This window comes from Aulonocara stuartgranti, assembly GCF_965226115.1.
Source record: "Aulonocara stuartgranti genome assembly, chromosome: 7".
Classification (NCBI taxonomy): domain Eukaryota; kingdom Metazoa; phylum Chordata; class Actinopteri; order Cichliformes; family Cichlidae; genus Aulonocara; species Aulonocara stuartgranti.
Window position 1 is genome coordinate 53,595,306 of NC_138945.1, and position 25,907 is coordinate 53,621,212.

The 25,907-nt window shown below is 40.2% G+C and overlaps 1 protein-coding gene across 3 annotated transcripts; it reads right to left on the reverse strand.

Moving 5' to 3' along the window:
• Positions 1 to 349: 349 nt before the first annotated feature.
• LOC309710395 (zinc finger protein aebp2-like) lies at positions 350 to 25,410 on the reverse strand. Of its 3 annotated transcripts, XM_082539801.1 has the most exons (9): positions 24,755 to 25,410; positions 23,972 to 24,182; positions 22,680 to 22,787; positions 22,381 to 22,567; positions 18,635 to 18,759; positions 11,139 to 11,206; positions 4,213 to 4,326; positions 2,884 to 2,913; positions 350 to 1,840 (listed from the first exon to the last, which is right to left on the reverse strand). In XM_082539801.1, the coding sequence occupies exons 1-9, from the start codon at positions 25,309 to 25,311 to the stop codon at positions 1,834 to 1,836; spliced, it is 1,407 nt and encodes a 468-aa protein (XP_082395927.1). In that variant the 5' UTR covers positions 25,312 to 25,410; the 3' UTR covers positions 350 to 1,833. The 3 variants fall into 3 exon arrangements, with proteins under 3 accessions (XP_082395927.1, XP_082395928.1, XP_082395929.1); XM_082539802.1 differs by lacking the exon at positions 2,884 to 2,913; XM_082539803.1 differs by lacking the exon at positions 350 to 1,840 and having other exon boundaries at positions 1,847 to 4,326.
• Positions 25,411 to 25,907: the final 497 nt, after the last annotated feature.

A 25,907-nucleotide genomic window follows, 5' to 3' on the forward strand; every position in this document is an offset into this window, starting at 1 on the left:
CATTCAGGAACCAGATTATTGATTTTTCTCTGATAGGTTTTATTTGGAAAAGAGACTTCACCTGGACATGAAGCTGCCCATTAGGTAAACTGTCCAGTTACATTCAAATCTCTGAAAAAGGGGGACTGTGTATAAAAAATAAAAAAATAAAAAATACAAAATCATACAAATTAAAGGCAAAAGAAATAACTTCAGTGACATATTGTTTGATCTGCACAGAGGCAAAACCACAAAAATACTGACTCTAAGAACACACAGAAGAAACTGTTTTTCTAAACACTCGAATAGCTAAAAATGACCAGAATATTTGAGTGAACAAAATTAAAAATTTGATCCAAGGACCCACAAAGAAACAAAACAAACATTTATTTATTTCCGTATCAAAAGGTTCACATATTAGTACCAAAAATGTAAACTGGTCCAGCAGTGGGACTATGAAGATTTCATGCTGACACAGAGTTGCCTACATTATTAGAACATTACATTATTATCATTTGCCATAAACATTTCTATAAGCTTCAACAGACCATTGCAGATATTAGAAACGCTCACAAAAGCAAACCTTCAGCCACACTGTTTCAGGCACTGGAGTCCAAAAGAATTTTGTATGTGTGACCAGTGCATGAAATATTGACGAGCAGGACAGCCACACTGTAGCAGACCTCTCCCTGAACTCTGTTTTCTCTGCAGGCATGTTCACCAACATTTGAGGCTGGCAGTGGCCCTGCTCTGCCAGCCCAGTCATTAGCTTCTCCACAGCATGCTCCCAAAGCTGTTCTGCTAATGGATGCCAAGTAAAGCCAATCCCTCCAGCACACCCTTAAAGAACTTACACTCCACTACAGCCACGCAACAGTGGATTGCGCCATTGCCAATGTAGCCATTTGGATCATTACAGATACAAGTTCAATTCATTAACATCATTTCCCCAATTTTATTACAAACACAATAGTTAATTTCAAACATTACGTAGAAAACACTTACCAATATTTCTTGAGTGCTTAAATAGCGGTAATGTTAATCAATGAACATTTAACAACTATGATACATACAGTTCGTGTTACTTGTGGAAGAGGAGGCCGCGTTAGTTGCTGCAATTTAAACATTTTACATGCCTGCCTTTTATTTTCTGGCACGCTGTCTACAGATTGGGTGAGATTAAGAGCTACACTGTAGTGTCCCTATTGCTCCAGACACCATTTGAACTGTCTGACGACCGGCACAGCCTCACTCTTCACCGTCGCACACATAGTTAACAGTACTGCATTCAGTAACTATAAATAGGATAATTTGTTAAGACTTACGTCACGTACAACGTAATTACAACTAGAAAATCTCCAAGTATCCCTACAGGTGACAGCTTACATATATTATCACAGTAAATACGGTTCTATTCAAAACCTTCACAGAAATCCACAGTACACCAGTATTTTCAAGGTATAAAAATAAGTTACAAATCTGGATAAATATTTTACACAAAACAGCTATAAAATGATGCTGTGTTATCTGACAAGCTTGCACAAAACAGGTTTTTTGTTGCAGTTTTTTTTACACTACTTGGAGTTAATATGTTTGGTTCTTGTTTAAAAAAAAAAACAACAACATTCATTTCATTTTCTGTTAAACACAAAGGTTTTAAAAATTTTCAGTCCCATTTGACATCACACTTGGCTACAACAATCATTTTATATACAAAGCTGGAGAGGGAAAAGGAGAACTGCAGAAAAGCCTGTTTCCTTTTATCGCCATGTCACTCCCCCCATTCAGCAGAGACGGATGAAGAGCGTCCCATACAGGAACTTCAACTTAAGCATCAAGTCCAAAGATGACTCCTTACAGGCTGAGCACAAAGACAGGAGAGAAACAGAGATGGAGACTCGAGTTTTTAATCTGCCAGCAAAGAGATTTCAGTAAGAAAAAACTGGATCTATCCTCGGTGTTCAGACACTGAGCTGACTTCTTTACATTAAGAGCTTTTAGTGCATTTTTTTTTTTTCCTTTTTTGGATGTACTTCACTACTGCGGTCAATTAATGGAATAATAAACAAAGTCCAAATAAGAGCTAATGTTTGAATGAGGCTAACAATTGCCAAAGGCTGTGGCTTCAAAATGGCCTGTTTCTCAGTTAACTGGCTTCATGCTACACAGGAACTGCCGAGCTGTGGGCGATAAGTAATCCTCTGTAATGATATTTCACTACAGGGAAGTCACAGCCACGGGTAGCAACACTGCAGACGCACGAACATTATCGTCAGTGCATCATTTGATCTACGTCACAGCGGGAAGAAAAAAGACATTTCAACTGCATATGTGTATTTAACAGCCGAGGTGGCGAGCAAGAATGAGGCAGCAGTTCTGTCTTATCTGCATACACGCACCAACACCACGGTGAACTTCAAAAACCATGCACTCATCTTCACACAAGAGTCTGATGTGACTTTAATGATTCACGCATATATGTTTTAAGTGTGTCTTGAGACTTTTTGCACGTCACTGAAAACATTGTTGCTGCTGCAAACTTCCACAAAGCTCCCACTTTAAATACTTCACTAAAATAATTCGTATAAATAGTGTGTGTGTGTGTGTGTGTGTGTGTGTGTGTGTGTGTGTGTATTAATGATGCTGTAGTAAGTAAACTACATAAAATATATTGTTATCCAGTTGCTCCTTTAAGTCCTGTACTGTTCGTTTGTAGCTCAGGTTCACATTAATAGCCTATTCAAGTTACTTGTGTACCTGCTGTAATTGATTAACATGACTACTAGTTGGCTTTGAACCAACATACATGCCTTTGTATATAGTAGAGAGTGTCTAAAATCCATTTTTTAAAATGATTTTATTTATACTTCACAAACACCTCGATGTTGAACATGTTCAGCTTACCTGCGCTTCAGACGCTTTTGAGGAAGTGCTCTGAAAAGAAAGAAACATTTTTAGGACATCCCACAGAGTTGAGTCTGTTCATCTGCACGTAGCGTTTTTAGTGGGAGAAACGTTGTAGATAGAAAACACTACGTCCAGATGAACAGACTCAACTCTGTGGGGTATCCTTACCTGGACGATTTAGCATGCATCAAGACACTTTTTCAAGAGAATCTTCGTGTGCTTGAGCTGATTTCAGGCGGATACATTTCATCACGGAAGCACTGCCACTATGACGGTCTTTTATTCCATCTCATATACATGAACAGGAGTCCAAACAAATAATATCTGCTGCCATAAGCAGCAGCTACAACATTTGTTTTGGGATTTCATGCACGAGGACAACCTTGACATAAATTGGCTAGGTGCTGACGGTTATATTCAACTATGAAACCAGAGTCCAGCAGCAGCCTCTGCAGTTACTGAGCCTTCACCTCTAATTAAAATCAGCCAGCCTGTGTGCTGATTAGCACACTTGTGTGCCATATATCTCTGGTAAGATGACCACTTTGTTATTTTAGGCACATTGTTCCTCTTTCAGGATTCATTTTCAGACTTTTATGGGGTGCCATAAAGTTACCCTTGTTTTCTCATGTCAGTGACGAGTGCAAGTCTAGAAGAGCTGTGCAGGATTCAAATAATATCATAGCTAATGTTTAGTGGTGTGTGGTGCACTTGAAGACAGAAAACGTGGTCCACTGAGTTGCATTTGCACAACAGCAGGAAATTACTTTTTCCTGTATTAAAACTGTATTGTGACAAGTTCCATTTTTTTAAAAAATCAAAAGAAATAAAAAAAAAAAACAGGGTCATGTGGAGAGCAACACTAACAACTTATTATTCATTTTATGAATTTATCAGTTGCTCAGTAAAATGCAATCTGCATATATGCAAGTAACAGAAAAATGCATCTGTACTTTAACCAAAAGCTGACCTCTCTGACCAGCCTGCACAACAGATAATGTTTTTCGCCTTACAAGGAACACAAAACGTGTTTTCTCTGTATCAGGTTGTTGAATCCAATCTGCTAAAATCATGAGTTGGTGCCACCTGCTGGAAGAATGGTAAAGCACATGGACACAAACAACCTGACAGACCTACTTGCAGAAATTCTCACATACACATAGCTGTGCAGGCAAAAACCTTAAACACACAAGTGTCATTTTAATTAGGTAATATTTACCCATGTATTTGACTGCAGTAAAACACCGATCTGCAGCACTGTGCCATTGTGCATTCAGACATGCATGCATGCAAACAAAAAGGTCACTGGCATTGTCACACACTCACCGATAGATGTTGGGATCTAATAGCATGGCTGTGTCCTGTGGCAACTGGGATAAGTGCACCACTTTAGTCTTCAGCTGAGATCGCTCTGTTTCATTCACCCACACGTCAGGCAGTCTGCGAGACAGCACACACATGCAGAAAGAGGACATGTGGTCAGATTTCAAGGTTACAAGACGAAGATGAGGATACCGAGGACGGAGTGGGAGTAGGGTCGAACGGAGCAGGGTGGGAAAGATGTAGCCTCAGTGAGTCAAATGAACACGTTAACACCCATCTCTGAAGACTAGGTATGTTTCTATAAGGAACCAAACCACAGAAACAGACATACGTGCACAAGTGACCAGACTAGCACACACAAAGGGTGGAAAAAGTGTACCTTCCTCTCATTTGCATGATCAGATCGTATGTGTCAGTGATTTCTTTTGCAAATTTTACTACAAAATGGAAAAACTGGCTTAGAAGTACAATGACAACAGACTGATTATATTCCCCCTTAAAATTCAATTAGAGAGTGTGTTATATTAAATGCTGAACTGAGCAGTAGCACCTTACTGCACCCACAGTATGGGAGTGTGCCGAGTAATGGCGTGGCAAGTTGAGGTGCAAAAGAAAGAAACAAAGAGCTTAGCAAGTCTGCTGCGCTTCCCCTCCTTCCTACAGCCCCCACCTCCCCGTCTCCACCCCCAGCGTTCCCCCGTCACTATGTGCGTCATCACAGGAGCCCCCAGAGACAGACACACACACACACACACACACACACACACACACACACACACACACACACACACACACACACACAAGGCGGCTGCTAGGCAAGCATGCAGTCACCAAGCCAAATCAGTCATTCACATGCCTAGTCAGCCCATTCAGCATTATGGTGTGCAGGTATCGCTTCAGATGTTGCAGAGTTGAAGGTAGAGGTGAAGAACTAAAGAGAGAAAATATAATGCAAAACTGACAAATGAAGGACAGGAAAGTATGGAAGGAGGGAAAGCAAAATGAAGTGGCAGTGGAGGCAGGGATGGCACACATTAAAGTAAAATGATTCACTTCAGTGGTTGCAAAAACCCTTTTATGGTATGTTTAAGTGCCTGGAAGGTGCTGCTAGCTGCATAATGTATATATATGCTTTTGCTCAAGTGTGTGGTTGCAAAGGACTACAAAATACCCTAAATCATGCAAAAACATAGCTTGCTCATGCAAATGATAAGGGCATATGCTGTCTGTTTGGTTGTTGTTGTTTTTTAAGTTTGAAAAAAGTAAAGAAGTGTGATGCTAAGTTGTTTTCCTTTTTGATTCTGCAGTGCACAAAGTCCCTCTATCCCCTTTAATGGTGGGGAGAGAAGAAAGAGGAAGCTGAGAAGAGGCAGAGATACGACAAGAAACAGCCCCCTTCAAAGCAGCTTTACAGTTTGGATTACTCTTGAGTTAGTGTCGTTCTCCAAAGCAAACCTCAAATGACAGAGGTGGACCTGCGGAGTGTTAAAAATGCAGTAAACACCTGTGTGTGTGTGTGTGTGTGTGTGTGTGTGTGTGTGTGTGTGTGCTCGTACTTACACATGTAAACATCTCACAGTAAGTGCGCTGTGGTACTGATGACTTATTATATCCTTGTGTCTGGGAAATGCATAAGAAGGCTGCACTGGGGGGAGTGGGGGCAGCATGTTGCACGTGTCGAAAATACACACACACAAACACTCCCAAAGTGCTCATATCATTCACAAACACACGTGCACATTTTCAAAGCCCTAAAAGATGGAAAAACCCCATTCAGTCACATAAACCAAATAAAGACAAATGGATTTGTTTTATTTTCAGGAGGAGAATTGGGAAGGTTATTTGCCTCGCGTCTTTATGAGCCAGAAATGTATATTGTGCGGGAGGCCCTCTGTTGAGAAAGCTACTGGGGAACGCCTGCCAGAGTGAAGCTCGTCTTCAACCCTGAATTGATGGCTGGCTCCAGGCCTTGAAGCTCCCAGTGGTGACAGAAGCAAAAGGTTTATCATAAACCACTAAAGAGTATAATCAGATTGGTAAAATATTAAATGGCTTTATATGAAGTGTCCTGATAAACTACAAAGAACAGGAGGCTCAGAAAGCCGGTTCATTGACTATAAAACTCACTGCAGCCTAAAGAGAGGCTACACCCCATCGGCACCCCAACTTCCTATTACGATTTTACACCACAATACTTTAGGAACGGTTCTATTTAAAATACAATATACTTTTATATATTCTTAAAAACGAATTCAAACTTCTGAAATTCTGAGATTTTAGATGCGTTTTGTCTTCCCAGAGATCACGTTACTCCTTGCTTAGTCAGGTTTACACCACAGATTCAAACCCAAGACCTAGTTGGTAAAAATAGCAACAGTGCTAACCAAAATCAGTTTAACAATTAAAAAAAAAAAATGTAATCAACATGATAAATGCTCAAAGAATAACCTCCTCCTTCACTCTATTATGCTTACTGCCAAGGAGTCAAGTCACACCTACTCTACTCTCAGCCAGGAAAAACCCATTCATAGTAAATAGAGCATAGGTTACATCAAATGGACATTCACACTAATTTTTCCTAAAATAAAAATAAATTTATTCTCTTTTTTTTGAGAGGAGAGGGGGGGGGGCTTACATACATGTCTACTACAGACAGAATGCGTGGAAGGAAGTGGATGTTCTTGACACGGTCTTTTTCTTCCTATCAGATCAAATTAGCAGCTCGAGTTTCACAAGCAAACTTAGAAATAGCAGTGATGCAGGTTTATGCATTAATTCTTTTGCCTCGTGTCAAAATTTATGGTGCAGAAGTAACTGGTCAGAGACCCACCAGACAATCCCCCCAGTGCGCTTTCAAAATGTAGTCAGACATCATAGATCAAAGCTACATTGATCTTTAGTACATTTAGAGACAATTCTGCATGCTTACTCTTGCAAACTTGTGACAAAGTTCCCCGGGGCAGACTGAAAACAGAGCAGGGGAAAAAAAAAGAAAATCTAATTTTACACTTTTTTTCTTTTCTACACAGTGAATACCCCCCCCCCCCTTTTTTTTTTTCCTTTTTATAAAACTGTTTCTGCTTAAGTGACTAGAATAAATATTAAAGGTGCTTCTTTTGGAAACTGTTGCTTTTTTGTTAGATCTCCACTAGCTTGTATGGCAGCTGCCTAAAAGTAAACAAAGCAATAAAAAAAATTTGAATTTGGGGAAAAAAACATAAACATTTAAGAGATAAATCCATGTTGGGAAATATAAGCTCCGTCTAGTTTTTTCATAACTATGTGCAGGACAGATTCGGTGGCTGGAGGTGTTCATTGTCAGTGACTGTGTATTCTAGTGTTAGTTATTCAAAAGCAATCAACAGCGTGCAGGGGAATCCACTCACCCATCCATCAAAGATTAGACTCCAATTATGGTTCTCTCGCTCTCTCTCCCAGCCCTCCCATCCCCCTTTTCCTCCTCAGTGAACTGCTGGTAAATCTCAGTTCATAATGGCTCATGTTAATCAGTTACTCATTAATCCAAATGGAGTTAATGAGTGTCAGTCACACAGTGAATGGTTAGCTTGAGCATTAATAAACATGACTTCCCACATTCACACAGCTAATCATTGACTCAGTGGCTGAGAAACATATGTGCACACATGCACATTGCAGCCTATATGCTTACATTCTTCCTTATCCTTAGGGTATTCTACCAAATTACACATTTAGAGCCGCCTCAGATGTGTGTAGGACAAATGATGATGGAGTGACTTTCGACACTTTGTCTGCTTTATCATCATTTACAGTTCCTCACAAACTAGGCAGTGTGTGCTGTGACTTTTTTCATCCTATAAGTGATGTCATCACTTACAGTCTAATTCCTTGCACTATCCCACAGATGTGATAACATGTTTTTCACTCATTGTTGAGTGTTTCTCATTTCGGGCTGATCTGCTGCTCTTTTCTCTCTACCAGGTTTCTTTTTCTTTTGGTCTATTAGTCTGTATTTCGTATTACCTTAGTGTCAAAACTCCCCCCGAGACCCACAATGAGCCTGTCAGTGGAAAAGATATCAGGCACCTCCGTCAGTTCACTTTGTTTTGACCTCATTGTCACTCCCATGGAAACACTTTGCGCCTTTTCTGACTTCCAACTTGTCTTCTCTTCCAGTTTTTAGCTGGGAGAAAGCATACTTCGTTCTTACAACATCCTCACCACTTTCTCCACTTCTCCTCAAGGTAAATATGCTTTCTTAAAAAGAGAAATAAGGCCAGACTGACTTAAAATTATTCTGAACTCACAAACATATGTGTGGCGGTAAGACTACAGTGGTCAGTGTGCAAGTCTAATAAATCCAAGGGTAGTTTTTCATGAGCTTTCATTTCTTGTGCAGGGTAAGAACATTTCTATGCATGTATTAGTGAACGAGGCCGAATGAGATCAAGTGTTCTTTTCTTACTTCTCTTGCTAGTTAACGAGACCTGGCACAGGTTCTTGGCTATGGATGAAAAGCTTCTTGTCTGAAATCATAGATTTATTGTTTTACAAACCGGTAAATGTGCCCCGAAAATCAATGTAAACTAAAAAATGTGCCTCTGTAAGAAGAAAGCCTGACAGACTAAAGAACTTTATCCAACAAGAGGTGGCAAAATAGTCACCTCTAAACTTAATAGAAAAGACAGCCTCGCAAATGTTGTACAAGCAAACTTAGTTCGGTCCCCTGGTCAACTTTCATCTGTTTAGAGGTACTCAAGCCACCCTCACAACCACACGGCTTAAGACATTACTGTAACCCCCCTCCGTAATGGGATAATTATCCATATTAATGACCCAAGCACTCCTCTGGCCCAAGGCAAATGTATGACTCAGTACTACCACTGCCTTCTTCTGCATGAACCAAGGCGTCTCATTCTTGCCTTCCATCTTTCTGTTAAATCCCCTCCCTATCATTCATTCCCTCTGATTTCATTCTGCCTCTTCCTCACATTTCTCACTCCCACAGCCATTTTGCTCCCACTCCTATTTCTCACTTTCCTCCCATCTCTCTCCCTCCTATTCTTTTCCTCATCTATTCTGCCTGCATCTGTCTTTGGGGTCTCAGCATCAATCTCAATCTTTGTCTCTCTGTTTGGAATTAATTTGAGAAATGTTTCCTAATCACCAAACTTCATCTCTCTCTTCCTTTCCCCACTCCCTTATTATTTCTCCCCACATTAGATTAAACTCCCACATGCATGGAAAGCAGAAGGCTGTAGAGGTGGATCGGAGATGGGAAAAGGAAAGAAGAGGAGGATGGACTGCAGAAACATCAGAGAATAAAGATTTTTCTACAGTCTGTTCACTGGAAGCTTTTAGCAGACAGCTGAATTTGCAAACTTGTGCCAGTACTCCCGTCTTTGCCAGGTCCCTTTGTTTTCAAACTATTTCTTTGCCACCACTGACCTTGTTCTCGCTCCCCTTCCTTCTCTGTTTCTCTAGTTCTTTCCCGCTTATCTCTAGTCATCCTTGTTCTCTTTCTCAGTCGGCATTCTGATCATTTTCAGATGCCTTTCAGTCAAAACCTTTAATAGGAGTGTGGGAGAGTTGGGAGTTTGGTTGGATCTACCCGTGAGCAAAAGCCCTACTGACAATCACAGAGTTCTGTGAAGCTCTCTCTCTTTTTGCTTCCAATGTTCACCTCCAGTGGACTGAGCCCAGGAAGGCTAAGCTGGCAAAAGGCATTTAAACGGGTGATGACTGTGCAGAACGGTCCAAGTCTCAGTGGGCTTAGTACAAGTTTATCCATTCATTCAGCCAAGTAAGGAAGATTTATAACAAGCCCCGACATGAAGGAAGCCCAGATCGCTGCATGTGCAGCTGGATGACACATACTCGTACAAACTGCTACAGCTCAAAGAGGTAAATTTTGTACAAGTGGTTCAGTCTTTGGATTGTTACAGATGTGGAGGTTTGTACAAGAGGTGTTGAGCTGCCTTGTTGTACACTGGTTACATTTACATATTATGGCTTACAAATATTAGTATAAATTATTATTATTGTGTGGCCATGGCTGAGGTGGTAAAGTATGCTGCAAACCTGCCCTTGGACAAGACACCAAATCAGATGGTAGGTGAGCATGGCTGCGCTGCCACCATTAGTGTGCAAGTGTGCGAATGAGAAACAAGGATAAATGGGACTATATCAGTGCAGACCATTACCCCCAAGCACCTTGTAACTTGAGTTTTGCAAGGTCCTATAGAAATAAAGTATATTACTTTTTAACATTCCACATTAATTATTAACAAATGTCAGAGTGCACGTCTTCTCCTTCTCAGTGGGGTTAAACTAGTGAATAAGTTCATCTCGTAGTCAGACCCAGAAGTATTTGCACGACAAGGTTACTACAACAACTTAAAGACTGTCCCGTTTACAAGGCAGACATGTAAGTGTCAGGTTCAGTTTCAGTTCAAAACCCAAGATGGTTCATACAGACGCCCCTGAAGCATGAATAGTCTCACAATTTAGAAGTCAGAGGAGGCCTGCCAAAACATCTTTAAAACATGCTGGCACTTATTTTTTGGCTTATACACAGTCTATCAAAAACAAGCATCCCATTTCAAAAGGATATATTTTTGAAAGTAATGGACATAGAAGCCTGCAGTAAATTTTAAAATACATATCTAAATATAAAGCTTACAAAATGTGTCTCCCTCCAGACTCATGGCATATATCCATACGATAGTCAAACCCATCCCTGGAGACACTGCAGTCGTTATACTACATACTGGCAACCACATGAAATTCAAAAATCCCTCCTTTCTAACGGTATGTGTTTCGATCATTGCCAGTGAACAGCTAAGGAACTAAAGCACTATGAAATCGAAAGCTTACACCCTGTATATTATTTAATATAAGGCAAATGCTCATGCAGATCTATAATAACATGTAGGAAAAGTTTTACTCACATGTCCTCAGGTGTCCAATGCAGAAGAACCTTGACCTTGCCAGACCCCTCTTTCCTTTTGGCTAGCACCTACACAGACAATCATGGGAGGAACAAAACAAAACAAAATATTAAGCTGGCTTCAGCAAGGAAGATTCAGAACAAAGTATTTACACAGGAATATAATTTAACCCAAATGGCTGTTAACCTTTACATTTCAAGCCCCTTTTGCTGCTTTACATGAGCACAGACGTATCGGGTTTAGTCTGTATTGCAGCATTCTCTCGCATCTGTGGAGAAAAGGCTTCAAAGATGCGTCTTATTTCTGGCCTCACCTCTCTAATGAATAATACGGTTACATGCTTCAAACATCCTACCAAGTGATTCAGTGCTCATTTTGCTTGTTAGTGTAATCATCAGCCGGTCTTAATAATGCATGTGAGAGCTCAGTGAGATTTCTATTTTCAGGGTGCTCTATGCTCCGCAACACACTGCAAGACCAAGAAACTAATTCAGACAGAAGATAAAGCACATGAGACATTTCCATCGTCACAAAGTCACTGCTCCTGTTGCGGGTTATGTCGCAACCGAAAGCTTCAACACGTTAGGCAGGAATGCGTTTAGCGGAGACCAACTCCTACAGAGGAATGTTTGCATCACAAACCTGTGTTCATTTTTGCTTTGGTTTCTGGTTTCAATACAAACCTTTTGCACAGCCACTGCAGCTACAAACTTCAAGGCTTTTCTTCTTTGAAAATACAGTTGAGACTATACAAGACTTCCTCCCTATCTAGCCCTTTTCATGCATAGCATTTCATCTTTCATGCTGTGTTGGTTTATAGTAAAACTGGTGTGGAATTCACAAATATTGTCAGTAGGGAAAAGAAAAGCAAGAAAAATAACCAGGAGAGGCAAAAATAGCCACAGATATAACCTCTTGCGTCAATTGCCTTTTTTTTGAGGGGGTCTGTTTTTAGGATTGTGAATGAGCTCACATGTGAAGAACTTCTCTTACGCACATGAATTTTTGAGATTATTTTTGTGACTCCAGGGACTAGCTCTGGCATTGATGGAAACTGGTTTGAGGACAGGAAGGAGCAGGCTCCACTGAGACAAGACACAGAGACAGAGGCAAGACTCGCTCTCCTCCTCTTACAACGGCTCCTGCATTTCACAAAACGCATGATTTTTGTGTTTTAAGTAGCTTCAATCTGTTTTATTTATCTGAGATCCCACTAACCTCAATGATAAACAGATACAGCTAATTGATGGATAATCTGACAAATTATGTATTTTCATCTTCCTCCACCTTTGTGATGTTTTGAGGAAAGCAAGGAGGACACAAACATGACCTGTAATAAACTGATTAACTTTAAAATAAGCAAAACAAAAAAATGAAACGAGGACTATTTAGGCTAGGTTAGGTGAGATTAATTTTGTTGTTTCTGGACTTGTGCCTTAACATTTGTCTGCTAGACGCTTTGCAAACAGCAGCCAAGTTGGCAGATCAACCATGTTCCCTTTGTCTGCAATACAGTGTGCAGACACACAAGTCTTGACAAACACAAGGAGGGATATCAAAGCACCTAAAACAGGGTGATTGATTAATAGCTTGGGGAATTAAAAGAGTTACTTACCATCTGATCGTATCTCGATACACTGCCCGTGATAACAGGCAGTTCTAAATGGTATCACAGTGATACAGTGTGATACACTGAAATGTGACATACAGTGATATAAATCAGGAAGTCTGCAAATGTCACAGCTGCAAACAGCCGTGAGATAACTGCCAGTTTAAGTCACTTTCAAATATTCATTATTATTCACAAAGCACTGGTTTTGGAGTTTGCTAGTCTTCCCTGTACCAGCGGGGGTCTCTCCTCCCAAAAACTTGCATGAAAGGTTAAGTCCCGATCTAAAATTAACCGCAGGTGTGGCTGTGAGAGCATGTGGTTATCTGTCGCTCTGCGTTTTGTCTCTGTTGGACTGCTGACCGGTTCAGAATGTGACAGCTGGGATAGGCTCCAGCCACCCCAATGACCCCACGTAGTTAGCAGTTTCTGACAATTCAAATTAGAGGAAAAAGTCTGGAGCACCTGTTTATATATTATAGGAGAAAGTGATACAGTACATTTCCATCCATCCCATCCATCCATTCGCTTCCGCTTATCCTTTTTCAGGGTCGCGGGGGGCGCTGGAGCCTATCCCAGCTGTCATAGGGCGAGAGGCGGGGTACACCCTGGACAGGTCGCCAGTCTGTCGCAGGGCCAACATACAGGGACAGACAACCATTCGCACTCACTTTCATTCGCACATTCACACCTAGTGACAATTTGGGTTATCCAATTAACCTATCCCCACTAAGTGCATGTCTTTGGACGGTGGGAGGAAGCCGGAGTACCCGGAGGGAACCCACGCAAACACGGGGAGAACATGCAAACTCCACACAGAAAGACCCCGGCCTGATGTTGGAATTGAACTCAGGACCTTCTTGCTGTGCGGCAACAGTGCTAACCACCGTGCCGCCCCAGTACATTTCCCTACCGATATTATATCTCACTCAAGCAAAAACAAACAATCAAAACAGACTTGCACCTCTTTGCTAACTGGATTCTACTTAAAATGCTCTCAGATGTGCCTCTTCCAACTTTCTAACTTAGTCCTCAGAAGATGTAAAAACTCCTTTCAGACTATTAGTCACATCTCATAAATAAGCACTGTATCTCATTTGTTCTTGCTTATCTCCCTCTTCCTTTATCTGCTAGCTCTCCAGCTTCGTCAGTTCACATGGAGAGGAACAGTTTCTCAGAGACAACAGCAGGGCTTGTATACGAGAGTCAAACTCCTGTGCTAGCTGGAGTGAGCCCTACTTGAGTGTCGTAAGCCCCGCGGGTAAGACTCAGTGCACTAACCAGCTGCTTTACTGCTTTTTTATTTAAAAATGCATAGCTGCTAACTTATGCCCTCAGGCACCTTGTAGCACCAGGTTAATAATCACAAGCCAAGCCTACACTTGAAAGGGCCATGAACATGTATGTAAAGAAGTGGGCTTGTGTTTAAGCAGCATGAAGTGATTTGTGAGCTGAGTGGTCTGATGATGATGGTCTGTGCTTTAAGGGACAGATCTTAATCCTCTATAAACCCAGGGGAGGACGGTAAGAGAGGGGGAAGTAAAAGAATGGGAGGGAGAGAGAGCAGGAGGACTTAGGGAGTGAACAGCAGATATTAATGTGGCTCCAAAACAAAGCAGTGAAAACTGCAGGAATCCAGCTGGGGGAGGACAGGCCTGCTAAAACTGGGTGCCTGTCTAGTGTCATGGGGTCAAGCTGTGGATGACGCAGATTGGTGCAATAGCAAAAATATCCCATCATAAACATGACTGAGTTGCTCCAACAGGTCAGCAGACCCATTGGCCAAGCTCCACAGAACCCCCCACGGCTTTGCTCCATAACCCCAGGCCTGGGAGGGTCCACTGGGGCCAGGGGTCTAACTCAGCATCGCAGCCCGTCACCACAATCCTTCAGGGATTACAGAGAAAAAAAATCTATGCCCAACTGGCAAGATCTCCTTCCGATTCCATGACCCTAACCTTCACTTAACCCCTGTTCCCTGTCCTCACTATCCAAGTCTGTTACTCTCCCTCCCTTGACTGGTTCTTCCTCCTTCTGACTCTGTGTCCAAATAGTTACCTCTCTTAACCTCTTCCCAAGCTTTATCTTCAAATTTTCCCTCCCTGTCTTTAAATTCTTGGCTGCTGCAGCTGACCGGTTGAGGTTTATAGAGGCAATGCAAAGGAGAAAAGAGCTGAACAGGAGTCCTGTAAAAATACTCCTCAGCTGCACCCACTTTATGCATCAATTATTTACTTAAAAAAAAAAAAACAGAAAAAGAAACAAACAAAAAAATCTAACAAATAATGAAGGGCTGGGTGTTGCTATAGCTGACATGCAAGCATTAAAGAGGTACAGTGAATACAAAAAGTGTAAACACCCCTGTCAGTAATCAAAAGGTACATCAAGAAAGTATTAGTTTAGGGGTGTACACACTAATGTGCACCTAACTGGCCAGATTTGTTTGTTTTTCCTTTGAACTGTACCGCTTACATATTTGTGATTTATTGTGTGCTCATTTACTAACATCACAAAAAATTACACTGGATGAATCATTGTTGTCATCACTGAGACAACTGCAAATGTGTTGTACAAAATACCCTTTTTAATACCGAAACAAACATTTTAACAGAACCGGGCTCTGTTTTTAAACGACCCTTTTACTCCTGTGTGTTTTTCATGGTGGTTAAAACCCTTTTCAGAAAGGCTGGTTTTATTTAGAGGCCAAAGGGGAGACATTTTGTTTCCCGTTTCTGATCAGCCAATGGTGATGCTCTACAACAACGCTTTTAAGAATTGTTATATCTTTTTGGGAAAATGTCAAATGGAAATATTTCATAGCTAGAGTGGTACAGGCCGGTAAAATAGAATAGATTTCTGCCTGGAGATAACAAGTGTAAACAGAATTACTGACACTGGCAGGAAAACTGCTGCTTTACAAATGTAAAGAGAGACTGCGCCGAGAAAGGAGTGGGACTGTGTGTGTTTCATGTACACCATGTGAACAAAAGAGGATTAGGCAGCAGATGATCCTTACTCCTCCCCCCCTCAATCTTTTTGAAGAACACCACATCACTCAATCTGAACTGGAGTCAGAGTGCTCCCTTGTGGAAATGCATTAGAATAGCAGCTACAGTTAAGTTTTCTTAACAGAAAATCCATTTATCTAAGGAATTTTTGTCAGAAAAAAAGATTTTTCTTCCTATGAGAGCTCACATGTGGCTCCAGTTTAAGGTGAAAAGGGCACTTTACCACACATTAATAATGTATTCTGCACAAGGCTCAAAATGGGGAAAGCTGCACACATAAAACACACCAATTGTCTTTCCTGTGAAGCCCGATTTAGAGAAAAACAACATCAGGCCTTGGGCTGTTGCTACAGGTTCAATTCAAGTGCAAAGAGGAAAAAAAAATCTGCAATATATATATATATATATATATATAAAAATGTGGGATGTACAAAAAGTAACATTACAGTGCCATGAATTTACAAACGAGCAGCTTTATTGGTGTCCCTGAAGGGAAGACGAAAGATTTAGATGACGCTGAAGACAAAGTCAGCTTCAAATTTTATTGCTCATTATGATGATGAAGGTCTAAACCATCGTTGAAAATGTTATTAATTTCTTATGTGTTCTTTCGGATAAATGACTTTGGGAAAGTTCATCTGTGTTTCCTGAAAATATTCTTTATCTTATTTGATCTTGGTGCTCTGACACACAAGCGTTCCAACCTTGTTTTCTTATTTACTGCATTATAGAGTAAAAGATTTTTTGGTTTATCAAATCATTAGAAATGGCAGCAAAAAGCTCAAATTTCTATAAAATTATGTAACCAACTCAGTGCCTTAACTGTACATTGATCAGCTGTACATTTGCACTCATTCACAAAGGGCCTATTTTGAGCCAAGAGAAATCAAGTCCTGTTCCAATTATATAAGAAATAGACTTTTAACATACAAAAGTAGCGAGAACCCGGAGACCAACTAGTAAGGGTGTATAACTTATAACACGTTACTGTAATCCCATTACTTTTGTCAAGTAACGAGTAAAGTAAGGGATTACTATTGCAAAAACGGTAATTAGATTACCGTTACTTTCCCGTAGGAACGCTGCGTTACTAAGACCGTGATTTTTTTGCGAGAATGTCTCATGACAATGACGTAAGCGAGTGCGATATTCGTGACAACAGCTGTGTGCAGATCAACAGTGGATCATATATCGATTGTGGGAGAGAGTATGAGCGTGCAGCGTTTAAAGCGTGGAAGTACTGACCTTACTTTGAGTTTGATTCCATAAAAAGTGACAAAAACATTAGCGTCCACCGTGCGTGGGAAGAAAACTTCTTTTTACAGCGAAAAAAACCCCTAAACTTCCAAGCAAGCACCGAGTGTGCAATGACGTAATGGGAAACTCACAGAGAAACTCGCGGATTCTTCAACTGACCGCGGCACACCTGCACCAGGGTAAACCTCCGCCTATGCCACTCCTGCTTTACAGGTGAAAATAGAGCAACAGGACCGCTGAGTCTTTGACTTTATTTTCTGCTGTGTTTTACTGGCATCTATTTGAAAGAGTGAGTGTAAACACACAAAAAAACAAAATATTTTATGTGCTGGAATGTGCAGAAAATAGGTTTAAATGTTAAACAAATTTCTTCCAGTCAGAGAATGTTGCATATAATTAAATTTTTGCTTGATGCATAAAGTTAAAAGATTAAAACTAATAAAACGAGATTTAAAAAGACATTTTTCCATTTGATTACATTTTGTATGATAGATTATGCAGAAAAAGTAGAATTGGGCTGAAAGATCTATCGCTTTATCACCTATTCAGGTTGTAAATCGTGTTTTTAAAAAGTAACTAAGCAATATATACTTTTGAAAATAAGTAATCAGTAAAGTAACGGGATTATGTTTTTGGGGAAGTAACTTGACCAACACTGATCTAAAGTAGCAACTTCCAAGACACAAAAAATTAACTCTGAAAGGCCAAAACTGCAGTACCTCTAACTGCCAAATGCAAGTCAATCCCCAAAGCAAAACTATGTGCAAACGCACAGCTAAAAAACGCGAAAAAGCACATTTACTGTTTGTTCTCCATGTGTCGTTTCTCCCTTCACAACAACTGAGTGACTTTTATTTTATTTTTAATGTATCATCCGAGAGTTATACTGATAGGTCTGAAAATGAAGTCTGTCTCTGCTTTGACTGCCAGGCGTATGGACAAAGGCCTTAATTCTGCCAATTCAAAGCTGTGAACTGGACCTCTAAACCATCTCACATATGACCATGACAGCCACCAGGCTTTTTCATTCTCATACAAATAGCTGATGAGCAAATGTCAGTCATACAAATTTGCATCTGAAATCAAAAAAGCTATTCTTATTGCCTTTGTTTGCCATTACCATTTTTGTGCTGTTAGTGATTTTTAAACCATTTTTAATGGCTTTATTTTCCAAATAATGCGGCCTGCAGTGTGCCCAAAAAGTGTGTTTCAATCTGGTGAATGAATTCCTAGTGGTTAATAGTCTTAGCACTAACATTTTTAAGACATCAGGATATTTTGAGGAAATCAGTTTAACTGTAAATTATTTTTTTATTTTACATAAGTAAAGAGTGTTTTAGATATGACCAGAGGGAGCCAAAATTGTTTCTGGTCTAACTTTAAAACAAACGTAATATTTTACATGCATTTCCCTTTCTGCGTGTTTGATTTAATCTCTCTACTCTTCCAGTCTTTAACAAACACAGCAAGAGGCCAATTAAAGCTGGACATGAAGAAGAGGAAAGCATAAAAAAGGAGAAAGCCTGCTCTCTCTGAACCGCCCCCTCCCCCGTTGTGTGTAAACCCATTAAAATGGAAAAAAGACACTAGAAAAACTACAAGACATTCAGTCAAGCACATACCGTACTGTGAAAGACAACACTGTGGCCATTGCCCACACTTTCAATGTGGGTGGCGAGGTTGAGGCAGATGGCTCTGTGCCGAATGGCATCCATGGTCTGGGCATCAAAGAAGTCATGGGGTCTCGCTGGAGGGTGGGGGGTGGGGGGTGAGGGGAGGCAGAAAACAGGAGTAAAGTCAAAGTCCCAAACATGTACACACACGTTTATATAAAACCATTTGTCCAATTTTGGGCCCCCCAATCATCTCACAGCTGAAAAATACTAATCTTTTGTAACAACAGCTCCCATACAAGTAGAGCTGGGCGATAGAACGATAACGATACGTATCGCGATATAACTTTTACTCGATAGAGAAATTAAGCTATCGCGATAGACCTCGCCGCTCTTGGCCTCTTAAAATAAAAAAATTTAAAAAAAAATAAAAAAAAAAAGGTCAGCCAATCCAAACTAAGTAGCGCAGAGCCAAACCAATCACAGCCGCAGCGTCACGTCGCGTGACTTGTTACGTACAGCACAAGTGCCAAGCCGCACGTGTGTTTGTTTGGGAAGCAGCCAGCGGGTAATGGAGCCAGCGCGTAATGGAGGAAATGAGTGTGCCGACTAGAAAAATCAACCGAGCGGTTAAAAGAAATTATATCCTTAAAGAATTTGAGACCATGGAGGTTAAGGCGATAAGAAAAAAGTATATTTCACTTCCTCTTTCCCCTAAAGCAAAAGAGGTTCACTTTAAAATCATTAATGAGGTTTATCCAACCAATGAATTCTTAAGACGGAAATTTAATTTAGATGTGAACGCCTGCACATTTTGTGAAAATGATATTGAAAGTCTGGATCACTTGTTTTTCAACTGTGAATCAGTGCACTCCTTCTGGACTGACATGTGGAGCTGGCTACAGTCCAGGAGAATTCAGTTACCACATTTGACGGTGACAGTAATAAAATTTGGAATACTTGCTGAGAATGCAGATTTTGACCTGTTGATTAGGACGATTTTGTTAATGGGAAAAATTTTTATTCACAAATGCAGATACTTTAAAGCTAAACCATGTATAAACAGATGGCTGAATGACTTTAGACTCTGGGCTAAATCGCTGAAACTTGTGAATAACAAGAAAGCCCATAAACTTGTTGTTTTATTTAAAGAGTTTAACCTATGTTAAAAAAAAACAAAAAACTCCCTATTTTATAATCACGACTGCCCTTTTTTTGCACGTTAGTTTTTGCCTTTGGTTCGAATCCTTCAATGACTGTTCTTTATTTTTGTGCTAACTCTTTTAACTTTGTGCTTATTGTTGTTGTTTTTGGGGTTTTTTTTGTTCGTTTTGTTTGTTTGTTTGTTTTGCTATAATGCTCAACCGAGGATGTAACATAATCGGATTAATGATGGTGCCTTGTATGTTAAACTGTTGTTTGTAAATAAAGTTTAATTAAAAAAATAAAAAAAATAAACCGAGCGTGACCGAAGAGAAAACAGATGACGGTTCCAATGCCGGAGAGATTGTCGAACGGAAGAGCCATAGAAGTTCCGTAGTTTGAAGGTATTTCGGCTATTTCAAGTCTGACAAAAAACAGAGTAGCGTGCACTGTAAATTGTGCCGAAAGCAAGTCTGGAAATACAATAAACTGGTGCATGCGTCACACTGTGCGCCACGTTATTGTTTCGGTGAAATGAATTTCTACAATACTGTTACTGTTAATTCTACTCTCTGCAGTGTTTAAATGATTACATATACACACAGTTACTGTCCGTCCACACATACGACTCGGTTCTGCTTCTATGCCCCAGCTTTGTTTACTTTTTCCCACCGAGGCTTCTAGACTTCTGATTGGCCAACATTTCTGCACGGTTAGGAATCTAGCGCCACCTGCTGCTTTGGCATGTTCATAGCAGCGTTTTCCTTCATTTCTGCCTTTATGTGTGGACGGGATTATTTTTAAAACGAAAACGGAAAATCTCCGTTTTCAAAAATACCCGTGTACGTGTGGACGTAACCTCAGTCTCTGACTGGAAGCGCTAATTCGTCATTCGGCTTTTGTCAGACTAAAGTAACTGTTAAAACTGTTTGAAAAGCTAAGCTATACAACAAGGAGAGATTGAGAATTTCCTTTTAGTTCTCAGTTTATTTGATATTGACAAAAGTTAGTCAGTTTTGTCTGTTCTTCTGTAAAACAAACTAAGATTTATTTTTAGAATTAATATTTTGTTTCTAAGTGGAATTGACAATTTAGTCTGTTTCATTTGTTCTATTTTGAAACTTAAACGCTTTAGCGGCTGCTTTTGTGTAGTTTGCAATATTTGCCTTTATCTATCTGAAAAAGTCTCATGTTCCTTAAGTACATCTACCCTGTTGAACTTATTATGGGAAATAAATATTTAAATAAAAACAAGCTGCTGATTATTTCACATTTTACTTGTGAGCAACGGCACATTTAAATCTTACAAATATAGTTATTTGGCTTATATCGTGATAGATATCGTTATCGCCTGAAATGAAAAAAACATATCGTGATATGAAAAAATCTCATATCGCCCAGCTCTACATACAAGTTAAACAAATGACAGCTCTCAATTGAAAGCTGTATGAAACTGGAAAAATTTGCATTTCCTGCGAAAATGCAGTGTGAACACTTTACAGCACTCACACAATAGATGACTGTTTTAGTTTCTCTGAATAACTGTGACACAATTCAGTAGAAAGAAAACTCTGACCTCTTAACATCTGAAGTTGTCATCATCGTGTTTTCTAAAATACTTACACAGCGCTCTGCAGTCTTTGAAAGGAAAAACATTATTATGAAAAAAATCACCAGAAGTATACATTTAGGAGAAAGGAAATTTTCATACCTTTACTTGATTTGACAACCAAACAAGGAAAATATGGCAATTATTAACTATTACACAACTTTGGATTTTGTAACTGTATTTTTTTTTCCCTCAGCTAAACCTTAAACGCTTAGAAACCACTGCCACGTATGACTCACGACCAGCGAACGTATGCGTAGGTGACTATCAGCAGAAAGTGTGAACGGCAGAATATTACCTTCGATTGCATTAGAATACAGGTCAAATGTCTCAGTTCAGATTTGGATTTTCTTAATCCATATTATTGCAATCTAGTTGCCATTTAAGAAAAGTATGTTTTATATATTAATAGTTGGTAATAATGGCAAGCATACACAATTTACAAATTGACTGGAATATGCAAAACTCCTGACAAAAGACTCTTAAAGACTCAATATTTCTTGGTGGATGGGTGGTTTACTACTGCACAAATCACATCTGTATCCAAGGTTACAAAACTGAAAATGTTGTACATGTGTTGTTAAACTACCTCTTGTTTAGAGAATTAAGACAAACAGAGGTGTAGAAATTAAAAATAATACCTGCATAATGCATAAACAGGCCATTTAAGGCAAACCCTGCAACGAGGTAGTGATCTGTACCTGTCCAAGCATTGAGAAACTACACTTTTACATGAAACACTTCCTACTGAAATGCAGCACTTTGCCATGTGGAAAGTGTGTCTGTCTAGCTGGCAGCAGTTCCTGTTTGTGTTGGTGTTTGTGTGTGTGGTCCAGCTCTCACTTTTCCAACAAAGACATGTGGGAGTTTAGAAGCAAAACAAGCACAGCGCGACCTCAAAAATGTGCTCAGGTTGTAATCCTTTTCAACACAGAAAGGAGAGAAAAGCACAATGAGAAGCATTTTGGAATAAGATCGGTGCGTGCGCCTGTAAGGTACGTACGTAAGGAGCACCTGCGTTTGTTCCTGAGCTTCTTCCTTTTGTTGAGTCCGGCCTTAGAAGGGGAGTCCTCCTTGAGTTTGGCCTGACCAGACATTCTCGAGGAGTTCTGCTGATTGAAGTGACTGGGTACGTGACGAGCCAGTCCACCTTGAGAAGCAAAACTAGCATTGCAGCCACCAACTACACACTGCAGCAGAGAAGCAGAAACAAGAAAAACATATATTACCCATACTATGAAGGATAATGAGACAATGAAGAGAAGAGCGGGACATTAAGTCTTAGTTTATTTATGGTTTTACCTTGAAGGGCTTATCCCCACTGTGGGTCAGCATGTGTCTCTGGAGCCAGCTCTGACTGGTGGATGGCGTGTTATACACCTTGCAACCCTTCCACAGACACACAAAAACCTGAGGAACACAGACAGGCAAGCATGACAAAATAAAAAGAGATTACAGAGAGAAAAAATAGTTCATAACAGAATATTGAACAGAGGATAAAGACTCCTGAAGAAAGGCCTTTTTAAGATCATGTGTGAAATGATCTAAACCTAACTTTCCCTGTTATCTAAAGACCAACGTTATTATAGTTAACTAAAACTAAACGAAAATTAGATGTAAGAAACATTTTAGTTCAACGAGACAAAAAATAACATCAGCCTTTTAAGGCTGGGGTTTAAAACTACACTTTCAAATTAAAACAAACACATGACTGGGAACTTGGAAAATGACCTAAAAGTAATATGAAAACATAGAGAAAATATCATTAGTATTTGTTAGTTTGATAAAAAAGGCTATTACAACTTGCCTGACGTCTGCAGTGTGAGTCAACTGCTTTAAAATAAGTTAGATTTTTCTATTGCAACGCCTTTGTTGGTTTTCCTAAATCTTGCCTCTGACATATGCCCTCCATACATAAAAAACAATTACAAAGACTAAAACTAACATCGAAACTAATAAAAACTAAAGATTTTCAAACAGCAAAAGCTAAACTAAAACAAGAAAATCCACTCTGGAAGGTAACTGACACTAAGCTAAAGTCAAAATGAAATAAAAGTAAAAACTAATTACAAAATATAAAACTTTCAATAACCTTTTCTCAAATTCCGCCAACAGATGGAAGATGTCAGTATGACTTGTGAAACTGCATGAACGTTACATTAATTGATTTATGGGATATAGAAAAAAAAAAGTAATTTTGTTACAAAAGTGGCAACAAAAATTTTATTTACTTTGCTTACAAAAAAAGGATCCAGTGTTTGGTGAAAAAGCAGTTTAACATTCACTTTAATCAGATTATAGGCACATAAGGTGCTTTATGAGTGTGCAGTGGCATACTGGATGTCACTAGAAATTAGTAAGAAAATGAATTATGCAGTTCACTTTAACAAAAGAAGGATTCAGATGACCTTTATTTTAGATTTGCCAGGGTGTTGAAGCGATGAAGTGAAAATGGCCAACTATAAATTTAAATTAAAGTCGTCCAATTACAGAAAATTGCTCTACTGTGATTTGGCTCTCTTCGCAGTTAGTGTTGAGCTAGAGCAAAAAGGGGCACTAGTGTACTAGGCTACAAAACTTTTCAGTCTACTGACCCCTCCTCTCTGCCCATCCACATGAATCCCCCTGATGTGCTCTGCCAGATCAGGACTAGAGTTGAAGCACTCTGGACAGAGGTCCCAGCAACACTGGTAAGCCATCGACTTGTTTCCAGAGCGGCTGGCACTACCCTGTCCATTCATCATGGCAGGGGTGGAGCGCCCGCTGGATACTAGGCTCTCCATCTCCATCAAGGTACTGCTGATACTGAGCAAGAGGAGAGGGCAAGGAGGAATTCAGTGTCACAGTTATAAAACAAAGATGGCTTTGCACAGCCATAAAGAACAGGTGCTGATATTACATACTTGCTATGCTTGAAAGCCTTCGGGCTGAAAGGGATTTTCCATGCATGCCACAAACACTCATGCCAAATCAACTTAATGAGTGCGGTACACATAGCTTCTTAGCATAGTATTACAAATTTGCTGTGCTTCCATCAAAGGGCTCACAGTCAGCAGTGTTCTCGCAAAACAAATAAGGTTTAAAATTTCAAGTGGCTACAATTTGATTAGTTCAGCATTAACAACCTTTTATTAGATACATCCCCACACTTCACACTGATCTGAATAGCCACTGAAAAGTTGTTTTTCCCATCCAGCTGCTGGAGGTTAAAGGCCCTCTGTGCTTACCTTTAAATGTGAGATTTAAACTTTAACACTAAAAACAGACAACTTTAAAAAACAAAGACTGGATTGCCATCCTGCACTCGTTCAGTCACTACTTGGGTGGGTGGGTACTACAACAGCACCTACACTACAAGAGTTATTCCGCCGACCAACCTGTCCTCTGAGTCCATACGGCTCAAGGGTTCACCATCCGAGGATGATATCTCCACACTCGCCCGCCTCTTGTCACCCATCTCCCCACCACCAGCGCTGGCTTTATCTCCATCTTCGCTGACAGTTTTGCTTTTCTCGCTGTCTGTCCCCAAACTCCGGCTATCCTCTCCCGTCTCCTCCTTAGCATCTTTTATCGTGCTATCGCCGGTAGGTTCGCTGTGACCGTCTCCCGGGCTCTGCTGTGATTCCGTTACTGGCTCTGGCTCTCCGGGAGCATTTGTCACCTCCTTGTCGCCCAAAGAAACACAGTCGTCTGACACCACCTCGCTCGCGGCCTTGTCTGAATCTGCAGCGGGCTTCTCCTCGCCAACCTCCGCCTCCACCGCTTCCATTTTCGGCTCTAGGCTACCGTCTGGCTGTTCCGTTTCCGGTTCGGTAGGGCCATTTTCCTTCTCCTCGCCATTGCCGTTGTTTGTGGCCACCGTCGGTACGTCTTTCTCGTCGCTTAGCGCGGGTGCTTCTTCTGAAGCCGCAGAAGCCATTTCGGCGGCGGACATAGCCGGGAATACTTTCGGTATTAAAATTTACTCATGCCACCGTCAAAAGCTTCTCTGCAGAAGGAGGGCTGGCTAAATTCAGTCCGCTCCCTGATTGGACGGAGACGGCACGAGGTGGCGAACTATGACGTAGTATTTAAAGTTTCCTCGTGTTTCCGAAAGCACATGGTTTTCCTTTTTAATAAAAACTGGAGTATTAGTATTAAAGCTTATAAGTAGCTTTGAAATATTAAGTTTAATGAATGAATGAATGAATGAATAAATGTACTCATAGTTGGATAGCTAGTTATCGCGCTAGAAATGATTTTATAACCGATTCATGAGAATACCTTTGGGGTTTCCAGGTCTTCCTCAAATATATCGATTTAACAGTTTGTCAGCATAACGTTACATCTTTTTAGACATGGTGTAGATAATAGTTTTTAGGCCAGGGATGTCAAACTCATTTTACACCATCGGGCACATACAGCACATGCACTTTGATCTTAAGTGGGCTGCACCAGTGAGACTCCCGCTTCTATCAGTGTGAAGACGTTTAACTGCACATTGAATCCTTGAGATAGCCTAATATAATATATATTAAATATATATATATT